The sequence below is a fragment of the Pinus tabuliformis genome, chromosome 1_2 (genome assembly GCF_031772625.1).
Source record: "Pinus tabuliformis cultivar Carrire ecotype Pingquan chromosome 1_2, CPIR1, whole genome shotgun sequence".
Classification (NCBI taxonomy): domain Eukaryota; kingdom Viridiplantae; phylum Streptophyta; class Pinopsida; order Pinales; family Pinaceae; genus Pinus; species Pinus tabuliformis.
In genome coordinates, this window is record NC_142298.1 from 514,840,624 (window position 1) to 514,854,289 (window position 13,666).

General features: G+C 37.5%; 1 protein-coding gene across 1 annotated transcript in view; it reads right to left on the reverse strand.

Annotated features, from left to right (window-relative positions):
- Positions 1-943: 943 nt before the first annotated feature.
- Positions 944-13,666, reverse strand: part of LOC149206586 (protein DEFECTIVE IN MERISTEM SILENCING 3-like) — a 34,998-nt gene continuing 22,275 nt past the window's right edge. Inside the window, exon 4 of the mRNA XM_089397737.1 lies at positions 944-1,196. Within this exon, the coding sequence (XP_089253863.1) occupies positions 944-1,196 (253 nt within the window). The remainder of the gene's footprint in view (positions 1,197-13,666) is intronic.

Consider the following 13,666-nt stretch of genomic DNA (forward strand, 5'->3'; position numbering starts at 1 on the left):
ACCCCTTTTAATCCAAGCTCATTCGAACCTGTAAGTTTAAGGAAAAGAAGACACATTCTTAACTATCAAGCTATATCTACAATATAGCCACCCACAAATATAATGAAAATAAGAGCAGCAATATAGTGAAATAAATGGAAGGATTAGATGCAAAACAGCTGAGACGGATTTATAGCCAGTATTGAAGAAACTAGCCGTCAAAATAACAAAAGCAATGCACTGAATTAAGTGGAAGGATTAGATACAAAGCTCTGAAGTGCTACATGGTGACTTGGACAGATAAAACTGAATGACATAACAAATCTGATTGAACACTAAACTAGATTGTTGCAATCCAGAAAACTGCCCAATAAAACAAATCCAATTCGACCAGATCATTTCCATTCCACCGCCAATCCCACAGCATAATTATAATATACATGCATGTTGTATAACCAGGACGTGTTCCTCCTCCTTTTAACATTATATCATTGGTAGTGTACCAAAGAAAAAACAGTTTTCATTCTGTTATATTCAAAGATCGCAACGTTGGGGATTTCATTTCAAAAATATCTACACAGAAAAAAACATAGAAGCTACATCAAAATGTAAAAATATAAAAGGTCGAGCTTTCAAACAGAGACAATTGAGCAAAGAAAATATATATAAATAAACATTGTGAAAATTTATATGTTTGAACATACATAACTGTACAAAAAACTATACTCTTATCTCCGATAAAGTCAAAAACACACATTAATCACGCCAGCAAACGCTCCAAATTTTCTGATATCGCTTTTACAATTTTGTCTGACCTTGAAATGTATCTTGATTCTCTATCTAAAGATTAAGGACATTTCAATATTTAATCTGTCAGAGGACTTCTGTGAATTGTTCACTGCAAAAGTAAGACCAAAATATATGATTCCAGAAAGAAGATCATATCTAAAAATCTACGATTTAATCAGACTGCTCGTGGTGCTCGTGGTTTTCCAGAAACAAGTTCTTTCGTTTTATTATCAAATTCTTTCTTTAAACGTTCCCGTTTCTCACGGACACGACAGATTTGTTTCTCCAACATCTCTTTTTCTTCCTTCTTCTTTGCAATTTTTTCTTCAATATCAACTCGCAGATAAAAGCGCGACGGCATTGCTTTTGCTGAGGTAAAGGGCGATGTTTTCGCTGAAGTAGTCGGAAAGCTCACAGCAACTTCGTCCCTGCTCGACAGTAAGATGTCTGTTGTGAGCATGCACAAAATAAAATCAAAGCATAAAAGTAATTATTATCTAAACATGTAGAAAGCCAAATCAGGAAATAGAACACGGCACGAGTAGTATAATCTCCCAAATAAAAATTATTTCAGAGAATTAAACTAGGAGAATTAGAAAGTAATTCAGTCAAAGTAGGAAGACGAGCTTTTTCACCAAAGACAGACAAGAAAGTACCGTTACAGTAGAGAGTCAATCTGCCCTAAAGATGTCATCTAAAATTTGAAGAAATGATCATCTACTCAGGAATCATCCCTACACAATTCCATAACCTACTAAGTACTAACCCCTATTCTAAATTCCTAGCATGCAAATGAGGAATAAGTATGGCAGATTAATTACATAGATCTATAAACGCTCGACGTAGGAAAAAATTGCATGAATTGTGACGGGGATTCCTTTCCCACAACCCGGGGAGTATGCATTCTATGTTCGATGACCTACATGTTTGACACTTCTTTCAATCGTAAAGAATAGTTCAAGGTTCCTAAAAAGTATGCAATGTTGCGTAAGAAAACTTATTTGAAAGCATTTATGTGGATCTCAAAAGACTAGTACTGCCATAGAATAGAGGAATTCTTTGTCAAAAAGTATGAGAGTACTCTAACAAGGCCACAATTCTGCCTTGAAAATAGTGGAAATTCAGGCACCCAAATCTGGTAGAAGTTTTAGGGAATCTGCGTTACAGCTGTCAAGTTTCAGGTTTTGGATGTCTCATGGGTTTTTGATTGTGTCTCATTTTTTATGATGCTGAATCCATTTCTACTTCAAAAAAAACAATTTAAACACTCCTATAATTGAATTTTTTGAAAAAAATGACTGGATTCCGGGGAAAAATAACTTTCAGGGCAAAATTGTCGGAGACAGCGCCAAAAGTATGTAGCTACTTGATTGTAGGTATGGATTTGTTATTTCCGTTTGAGAAGGCTGTTCATGTCCCATTATACATGAAAATCCTGCTACCAATCTACGATAAAAGTTTGAGTGTTGACCAGTGGTATATAGCATGGATCTTCGTACGATTGACATATACTTAGAGCTCAACCATAAGGAAGCCCAAGCGGAATACTAGTTATGGAAAATGAGCATTTATCAATCCTGGCTTGCAACTTGTTGCTCCAGAGTTTGTAGAACTTGCTTGACGTGCTCCAAGTGTTCCTGTCTTATGCAAACAAAGATAAGACTATTAAGGGTATATAGCCAACCATTTAAACAGATCTCGGTTCATCTTGAATGTTCTCCAAACATCTTTCAAGTTAAACATTCTTTGTTTTTAATTAGCATGTTATTGAGTCAAGAGGCTCATTCTACAACCCAGTGTAAGGAAGGTGTGTAAGTTTGTCAGTCCCTTCCCCTTTAAAATAAAAATAAAAAATAAAAATTATTTTCTAAATAGAAAAATAATGTTGGGTATAATAAAAAGAATGAATAGAAATTAAAAAAATGTATTTAAATCTTATATTTTCAAAAATATTTCAACAAGAGATTTAACTAAAACTATTTGAAGATCTATGTTAACTAATTTATATCGATATCAACTTCATATATATCTATATATATAGAAAAAAAAATGTTAAAATAAAAAAATTCAACATTGTATATAAAAAATATTCAATGTGGGTTTTTAATAAAATATTTTAATAAAAATTAATATTAAAATATACTTCAAAATATATTAATAATAAAAAACAATTTTAATTTGTGTGATAGAGTGTCTCGATGTACATGCCATGTAAATACTTTAATGTAAATTAAGTATATATTATATATCATTTAAAAACAATTATGTATATAAGATGAAAAAATTAAGTTTTTTTATGGTTAAAACTTTTATTTGTTCCTATATATACTCTATTGCATTCAAAAATAGAGTGTAAACAATGAAAAATAACCAATTGTATTTTGCACTCTAAAGGAGTTTGCACGTGAAGAAATTTGATCCCTCTCGGCTACTTTTAGATCTGTATTTAAGATGGATCTATGTTGGTGGTACCTCAATTAAAGAGATATCATGTTAAATAATTTTTCTCCTCTAGAACCACTGACTAGAACAATGTGAGGCACATGGTATCAACTCTTCGCTAACATTTTGTTTAGGACCCCATAGTCAATGTGCATGTGCCATGTGCCAACCTTCTCTAAAACCAACATAATTGACTACAAAATGGCAAAGAACAATGCCAAATATGACCTTTTTTAAAGAGTTGTTCAACTTGATGTAAGATCTCATTTACTATAGGTGACTGACTCACAAAAGTGGTTGGGAGGTAGTTATGAACCTATTGTTTATTTTTTCAATGAAAATTTTGATAGGGAACTAGCAACCTCCCCAGATATATGCAACAACCTGCAAGCCACATATGTCAAGAATTCATAGTTCAACCTGGGATCGAGATGTCTAGAGACCACCTGTACTGGAGCTAGGATCCTAGACTCCAACGGGACGTCTATCCCTCCAGCCTTACCACGATGGACAACGTCTCAGGGGACTTGAACCTAGATGGATGGGATGGAAAACCACCATCCCAACACCTCAAGCTAAGCACCCATTGAAATTATTTTTTTTTCAACAAAACAATTATGGGACTACCCAGTAGAACTCGTTTATACGATTTTTTTCCACAATTTTCACCACGTAGAACATGTCTCCAAAGATTTAAACCCGCCAAGGCTAGAAACACAATATGTGCCTCTACCGCTTGAGCTAAACTCCTTCGACATGAACCTATTGTTTATTTACCAACAATGGGTTTATTGAGTTTGTGTCAATTCCTTACATTCTCACACTCCACCTGATTGCACTAACATATTTTTCTTTGCCCTATGTTCCATGTTATCATTCATGGGTAAACAATGGACATGACATCAATTCCCTATTTTGTTTCACAAACAGTTTGATTGTGAGATGAGATTTGCAAGTGTTGACGATGGTGTAATCTTCACATGGCTATAAACATCAAATATTGTGTCATTAATGCCTTTGTTAGGCATAAACTATAGCTTAAGGCCATCATTTATTCTAATGTTAAGTTATGGTTAAGGTTGGGCTAGTCAACTTTAATATGCATTCTCAATAACCCTCTCAAGGAGTGCTCCCTCCCTAGTTATGTAAGCCCATAAACCCTCTTCAAAGGATACCTAGGTGTTCTAAAAAATGGTCAAACCGAAATGGAAACAGCCTAGTTGACCAAGCCGAGCCCCTGCCTGGGCCGGCTCAATCACGTTTTTCATGTATTTTTCATTTTTCATGTAGTGGGGTCCATCGAAAGTATGCAACATGGGTACTCCTTGGATGAGGAATCAAATTATGCATCCAACAAGTGTTTCCGTTCGTAATTTGAGTAAATCCATAGGGAGATAAGTTGAAAAAAATAAATATTTAATGTATTTTTTGCAAAAACGGAGTCATTGCAATCAACTAGGCCGAGTTGATACTGAGTCGGAGTCAACCCTCGGCCAATTCAAAGTCAGAGTCAAAGTTTTAGAACTATGGATACCATAATTCACTCGCATGCAAATACAGAACTTAAACCTCATTTCCAATATCATCTCGTTCGATCATGAGACCTTATCATCATTATTTTGCTTATAGGCATAATTCTTTGCTTCAAGTGATTAATCTTCTACTTTTGATGTTCTCTTGTTTTATGATTCTGTTTTTCTCTCTCTCTTGCATCTTTTAGGCAACTCTACCACACTTATTTGGTGTTCATTTCTCTTTATTCTTGCAAGTTTTTGGGTGGGCTAGTTGGATCCATTTGATCCCCTCATTCTCTTGTGAAGTATGTCACCACAACATTCAGCAAATTTCAAGCTTGAAATTCAAAATTCACTGAATCTCAAGATGAGGCGAATTAATTCAAATAAAATTTGGCAAACTCAAATTTTGAATTCAAACCTAAAGCAAATAAATTCAAATTTGAACCCAAAGCAAATAAATTCAAATTCAGGCTTCATGAAAAAGGATTCAATTATTTTTTCAAGTTGGACCCTAAAGAATTTGACTGGAGATTAAAACTCAGGAAAACAAAAAAACCCTAAGCTAATTCCATGTGTGTTTTTGTTGTTTGTGCCCATGGTTTTCATAACAATTTGTCTGTGCTCATGGTTGTAATCTCTTTCTTGTTTGTGCCAATGCCCCCGCCCACGTGTCAACTTGATTTCTCACCACGCAGTTGTAACAGTCCCAATGGATCCTTTCTGTGAGTTGACTCATCACTGCTCGACAGACTACAGACTTGAGCTAAGAGTTGAGACTATAGACTATTGTGTAGTGCATGGTGCACCTGCTATGTAGCTCTTGTTACCCACCACCTGTGGGTAGTGTATATAGGAGAAATGTTTTCTCATAGATGGTCCTCAGCTGGCAACCAACAGCTCCTTATAACCACCAGATAGCTCAATGTACCATTGTTTCCGCCACCTAAGCCAACCATGCGGTCCCTCGACCACTTGTCATGATCGTATGTTTGAAGGTGGGCCTTCTGACCCCCAAGGTATGACTTTTCATTGGTTTGGTTGAGTAATTTTGTTTACTTTTCATGGGCACATGGACTGATGGGTGGATTTGGGGGAAAGAGTGGGTTAGGTCTGTACTCTTGTTTCCACTACCCGATTCTCTGGTTACCCTTGTATCCCAGTCCTGTGGGATCCCCATTATTGGCCATTGGCTTCAAGGTTGGCACTACATGGGAAACCCCGATTTTGGTTGCATGGTCCCGCTTCTCGATACCATGTACATCACTTCACTTCCACTCATTTTAGCTCCAATCATCTATTTTCCCATCTGGGTCCACATGTCTCCACTGGGTCCGCATAGGGTTAGCCTCCTCTTCCCCTTGTCCACACCTTAGGTCGGGCCTGAAATGATGCATTGGAGGTTGATGTAGCTATAAAGAAAAGAAAAAGCATAATTTGGCCACTCTCAACAGGAAATGTACCACAGAATGCAAAGTATGGTTGGGACATACAAATTTAGCACGTGAGTGAAAGCCAAACATGAGCTCTATCCCTTTACCCATGGCCATCACCCTGGTTGCTATGGGCCCTAAATGAGCCCCCTTCATCATTAAGGAACCCATGATCGTCCCAACCCCTGGTAGGCAATGAAATGCCCCACCTTAAGGGGGTGTCCACTGCTACATATTACACATCATGCTCTCATCCCTTGGAGCCCCGAGCAGTTATGAAAAAAATAAGTCAAAGGCAAAAGGCATATGAACAAGGGTGGAAAAACAAAGGTCGGGGTAACTCATGTACCATGATTTTCTCCCTCCTACACTCAAATGCCTAGGTGTGGGCTTCCCCCATTATAGCTACCCTTTGTCCCACCACATGTCCTCCAAGGCAGATATAGATACAAGATTGTTTTTCAATCCCAACACATACAAAATATCTTGTAGATGTATAGTTTGACCAAAATCCAAATGAATGGAAACAGACCCAGTCCCCTTAATAGGATATGTAGCATTATCTCCAAGAATAATCTCCAAATTGGACTCCCTCTCAACCAAGTTTGAGAGGGCTTCACGATAACTAGTGAAGTGTCTAGAAGCCCCACTATCTACTAACCAGCTATCAAAAGAATCTGGAGGAGAGGAACTCAAAAGAGCAGAGATAAGAAAGTATTGAGATTGAGTTTCAGCTACATTATCATCATACCTTGGGTTCCTTGATGAGGCAACAAGAGCTTCTCTTCGTCTTCTATTGTTAGACCTGTTGTTGTTGCCACGGTTGTTGTTGTTGGACCTTGGAGCATTTCTATTTTCTAGACAGTCTCGGGGATAATGACAATGCTTGTGGCAATTATAGCATTGAATTTTTGTTAAGTCCCTTCTAAATCTTTTATTGGAGTTCTTGGATGCTAGAGCAGGCTTTCTTGAATTAGATGGCCCTCCTATTTCTTTCCTCTTCTTGGTTTGGGCAGGAAAGGCAGCGGGTTCTCCTTCTTCATGCTTTGGAATTCTTCCTAGACATCATCCTGGACTCTCTTGAGTGCATTTTCCTAATAGAAAATCAAATGTGAGGACCTTGTCATTGTTGCTAATAGTTGTGGTAAACGTTTCCCAATACATAGGAAGGCCTCCAAGTGTGACCAACACCAACTCTTTATCAAGTATAATTTCACTAATAGACAAAGGTTGATCCTTGACTTTAGATATCCTCAAAGTATGCTTAAATGGTCTCACCTTTGTTCATCTTGATGTCCCTGAGTTGATTCTTCAAAGTAATAATATGGCTCAAGTTGTTGACTTCATGCATCCCGATCAACTTGTCATACATTTCCTTGGACTTCTTCATCTTGGATACATATGTGATCAAATTATCTTCCAAAGAATTGATAATGATTTTCTTAGCTTTGATCTCACCATTCTTGTACTTGGACTTGACAATAGCGGTTGCATTTTCTAGTTTTCCTTCAACATATTCCATAACATCATTCTCTTCCAAAGTCAAATCCAACCTAGCCCTCCAAGTAGCAAAGTTGGAGTTGTTCAGCTTCTCCTCAATCTTTAAGTATGAGGTAGACATCTTGACTTAGTCAATTGACCTTCAAATAAGATATCTTCAAGGGGTGACTGCTCTAGTTTCCTTGGGCTTGTCTTCACCTCAACTCTGATTCCATGTCAATTTTTCACAATGTTCTATGTTGTAACAGTCACTTAAACAATTTTTTCTTTAGAGCATTCACTTTTTCAATTTATTTCCAATCACCCAATAACAATAAGCAATTGTAGATAGAACATTAAATAGTATGTATAATAGAAGACAACAAAGATCAACAAGACACAAAGATTTAGGTCAAAGACTAGGGAAAAACCCCACAAGGGGGAAAACCCAACCAAATTCCTTTGCTATTAGATAATCAAATGTTCAACAAATAATACATGCATCAAAAAGTCAAAGGTCAATGCCTTGACATTCCAAGTCATCAATCCAATAATCAATGGTGAGACATAAGGTCAAATTTGGTCTAAGTACCAGTCTGTAATTTTTGGAATGTATAGTCAACAGTAGTCAACGACAACCCTAACCAGTTAAAGTCAACGGTCAACAGTGCTCAGAAAATTTTGGTCAACCCAACAAAGAATGTGGCCTTCTTTCCTCAAACAAACCCAATCAAAACAAATCAAAAATCCTTCCTACAATTCGGTCAAAGTCCATAGTCAACCTTCAGTCAAACCCTAGCTCAAATTTGCACTCAAAGATGGTCAAAGTGCCTAGAACAATTCGATGAACACCTTCGTCAATGAGGTCTTCCAAAATAGATCAAAATTTGGTCAAACCAAGTCAACGCTAGTTAAAGAATGCCCAAAACAAAAAGTCAACACCAGTCAGAACTCCTCTCTCTCTCCTTCACACGTGTGAACCTGACCCTGTAATTTCAGAAGCATACGAATCAATGAATGAATGATGTGATGTGTGGAATGGTCTCCAAGTGAGGTCAATGAACTTGTATTTATATGGGAGTTAGGAGGTCGAATTTCTCTCTCTAAGCCAACTTGTCAAAATCACGTTGGCTTGGACCAACATTAATAATAATAATTTTCCATGTGCAAATTTATTTTTTCTCGAGTAGAAGAGGGGCCTCCTTAGGGATTGTTGGGCTTCTTCAATGGGGAAATTCATCCCTCAACAACCAATTTCCAGCACGCTCCACTATCTATATACCAAATGTGGAAAAATCTAGGGCAAACAAAATTAAAGTGATTCTTCTTAACATGATAACAATTTGTGAAGTGTTTTTACACTTTATCTTAGCTTGATCTTCTTTGCATTATTAGTGTGTGTGTTTACTTCATCAAAATGCTACCAAAAACAAAAGAGACAAGAACACAAGATGTTTGGCATTATGCCAGGGCCAAAACCTCTCTTTCTTGGAGAGGAAAACCCGCACGAAATTCTTCTTATAGAGATTCCAATTAGCGAATACCAAGACCATGACCCTTGACACATTCTGCCTCTCCAAGACCAAGACATCAATCCTCTGCTCTGTCACTGCTGAGGTCATCCTCATTGCTACACCATTGAAGCCATCACTACAACATCACTGAGATCTTCATTACTGCTTCTTCATCATGTCACTGAGATCTCTTAACTTCATTGAGATCTTTACTGTGACCTTGATTCTATGTCTTCATTATGACAATCATCATGATGACTGTTGCACCATGTCTCCATCTGTATTTGGATCATCATTGTACCCTTTGATAAGATCATCATCATGTTGAGTGTGTTCTATGATAAATATGTTGAGACTAAGATTGCAACAATAGGATCATTGTGATCTCTCTTAAGCCGAGACAATGAGACTTGAGATTATGCAAAGACAGTAAGGGTTTCGAGGTTCTTTCCATCACATACATACATTAACTGCTATGAGGTAGGTCTACCGAGATTGTGATACTGAGATCCTTACCTTCCACATAGGCCAAGACTGTAATGGTCACTGCTTCTCATTATCCTGAGAGTGTTACCCACTTTCACTGTCATCACTGCTTCTCATGATTCCGAGACTGATCATCTTTGTCACTGTTGTTACTACAACTCTTCATTATGCCAAGACTATACCTCTGTGGTACTATCCGAAAGAGCAGAGACATCTAGGATTAGCGAAGTCCTGAGACCATTTTTATGCCGAGACTGTCTTACTATTCTTTCCATCCGAAGTCCTTTCTGCTCCTTCTATCCATCGAGATCTAGCCTACCTGCACCTTATACCCATTTGTATACTTCATGTTTTGGCTTTCCTCTCAGACATATAATATATAAATCTTTTAGGTATTTAACCCCAAAGAAAGAAGGATTGGGTTTTCGTAGATAATCAGATTCGAAGGAAGTGCATCTAGCGGTCGGTTATATCTAGGAGCTCGAGATGCAGTCAAGCCCTTTAACCAATTATCTTCTCATAATGCAGATTTGCTCCTTTATAAATGCGAAATTTCAGAGAGAGAGAAACGAGTTCTGTACCTTTGATTTGCGAATACCCTAGACGAGTATTTATAGTGGTTTGTGCTCCAAAAATGAGTCGACTTGAACTTGTGAACCGACATGTCTTTTATCCAAGCCGACATGTCATTTAATTATGTATTTAATTCATTTTGGAGCCGACATGATATCCTTCTTAACATTTTTCTTACAGTGTTCTTGTGCTTGCTAATGGAGGATTGTTCTTGGTCTTGGAGGGTTGCTTTGACTTGTATACATTTTACATAGGCTCTTAAAGAGCTCCTTCATACATGACTTGACTCATTGACTTTATTAATAAATCCTAAAGACATCAAGAAGAAGTCTGTTACCTAATGACACTTCTTGCTCATGAAACCAATGTTGCATTAATAGTTATCGGGATAATATCGGCGCGAGGAAAAAATCGGAAAAAATCGTAATTATCGGGAAAAAATCATTTGGTACAAAAATATTCATTTTTTTCAATTTTTTTAATATATAAACCATCTACAACATAAAATAAATACATTGACACATAAATATGATAAAAGAACTAATATATAAGATGTTTAATATCATTTCTAGTGCTAAAATCACACATAACATTGAATCATGTCCTGAATAGTAAGTCCTGACTCCTGAGTCCCAACTCAGCCTCAAAATATCAACAAAAAATATAATAATGTATCTCATCATGTCATAATGTCATATACAATAAAATGAAGAAAATAACTAAAGTCTAATCCTATTGATTTCCTCTGCCCCTCTTGCGAGAAAATGCCACAGCTTTCCCTTTCCCTCTAGATGTAGATGTTGGCGCTGGTGGAGTTGGCAGTGGAGTCTGCTATGCTCTAGAAGCTAAAGAACTAGAAGCAGGAGCTATAGGAGGTAGAACATGTGCTCTACTGGTGGCAGGGGTAGCCCGGGTAGGTGGTGTCACCTGGAAACATTACAACCTCCCAATCCTGAAAAACTGATAAGTCTGCTGGATTTTGAATGAAATCTAAAATTCTACTTTCTCCATATGAAATCCAATGAGGTCGGAACCACTCTCAAACATCCTGAGTCATTTCATGGTAATGTTAAGAATTTAAGTAAAAGGATGAAAATGAAGATTAAGGAGAATGCCACTTTTACTTTAAGAATTTAACATTACCATGAATAGCATATCAATACTAGGGCCTAGACTTGATCATTAAGCTGCCCCACTCAAAAATTATTTGTTTTTTTAAAAAAAAATTGCATTTTGAACATTTAGCCTCCCTTATAAAACCTCACTACCCCGATTGCCCGCGATAAAATCGGAAAAATCACGATTTTTTCAAAAAATCGGGTGTAAAAAAAACACTGGCGATAATTTCGGATATTACTCGCGATAATATCGGCAGCGGGAATTATCGCGATAAAACGATAATATCGTGATATTACCGCGATTGTAACAACACTGCATGAAACTCATGTAGCAAGTCATACAAAATAATTTAATCTCTTTTATTACATCATTTACAAAGATCATGTCATTATGAAAATCGAACCTAGTTACACTTTCTTCAACACTCCCTCTTAACTAGGGAGGTATTCATAATGGTACTTGGTCATTCTCAATATGAAGAATTTCTCATAAGAAGAATCGGATTTGCAATCCATCTGTTATAGCATCATTTCAACCAACATTGTTTTCATTTAGCAAGGCCTTCACTAACAGCTCTATCTCTCACTTAGATCAGAGCACACAATGTAGCTGAGACCAATCACTGGTAGACACGCATCATCATTGTCTCTCCTAGGGTCATACCCACCCTGGTGTTCTCCGAGCATGCCTTACTAGGACTATTCTTATCTTGGGTTCTCAGCCCTCAAGAATATCGGTCCTCTTGCCCACTCTTATCTTGGATGCCCCACCACATCCTCAAAAATTGTCGGATGTCAGATGATTACAAAATCCTCCATTCTTTCTTCCAAACTGAAGACAAGAATGTTGTGTCTAGCTCTCCCTCTCAACCAGGGATGAGTTCCAAGTTTCTCTTAACTCAGAAACTTACTCGAGTTCCTTTACTCATAGGAACCTCCCAGAGCTCCCTCTTACCCAGGGACTCTATCATCAGTACTTTATATGGTCTTCTAGTTCACTGACGATCCAAGACTTCGATGTCATCAATTTCTTCACATGTAGGGTTCAACCATCCATCACTTTCCTTCATCATGTCATTCATTCTTTTCCCGGAAAGTATCCTCCTTGGCTTTACATCTGGGGCTTCCTTCAGAGGGCCATCTTTTCTTCAACGGTGATTGCTCTAGATCATGAGGTACATAGTTGTGACATCCTTCACAACTCTTCTTACCATGGCCCTGCACACATACCTAGACTTTCTCCAAGAGGTCAGGAACCAAAAGCAAATCACATATTACCTTTTTGGTGATGGCCTTTTCCAGTGACATCTTCTTGTAGGTATCAACACCCTGCATACACGTTGACATATCTCCCAAAGATATATGTTGTCAAGGGCCTTCATCTTTTCAGACTTCCATCGGAGTCTTCATATCTTTCTGGAAGATTTCCTAGTCAAATCTTCATGATTCTTTGCATGTTGATTGCCTTCATCATGGTTGCATTTTTCACGATCTCTTCCATCCTCACACCTTCCATTCCCAGGAGCTTCAAATCAGAGTTCTTTAGTTGTAGTCAACCACCCCATACCTCATATGAGGACATATATGTTGATTTCATCTAGTATGACTTATGCTTTTATGCATCCTTTCAGAGGAGGAGATCCTTTTTCCTTTTGATCATGCCTGATCCATGCTACCTGCAACCATATGTCATGACATCACAATATTAAATACAAGTACAAGCATACATACCTCATTCTTCCTTCAGGCTTCTTCCAACAGCTTTCTTGATTGAAAAGATCTTCAATGTCCTGAACTATTTCATTTCTCATGACATTAGTTCTTCATTTCATGAATTCCATAAGTTGGATTTCCTGATGAAACACTTGTTGCCTTCCCAGACTAGGGGATCTTTCATTTGAGGTTTCTATCAGAGAACCTTCAGGATCTTGCATATCCCCATCTGGCAAATGTTTCCTTTGACCTGGATGACTTCTTCCTTTCCTTTAATGAGATTCCCAAGAGCTATGTCTTTCATGTTCGACTGCCATGGATTTTTGTCCTTCATGATTCCCATGGTGATATTACGAGCTCTTGTTTCCAATGCTTCCATGATGCCACAATGCATCTTATTATCATGGTCATATCTGCAAGGGATTTTGAAGCCTATGATAGGATCCTTTTATGAGGGACACCATCTCACTTATAGTAGAGGTTTGTTACTCCCTCTTTCCTTGGTCCTTTTCTTCAGCTTCCTCCACCCTTCTAGCGATATGAGCTCCTCTTCCATAGTACTATTATGTCTTGTCAACCTACCTTTTCTTTTCTGCACATATTTGAGTCCTTTCAACTTGTCTTTC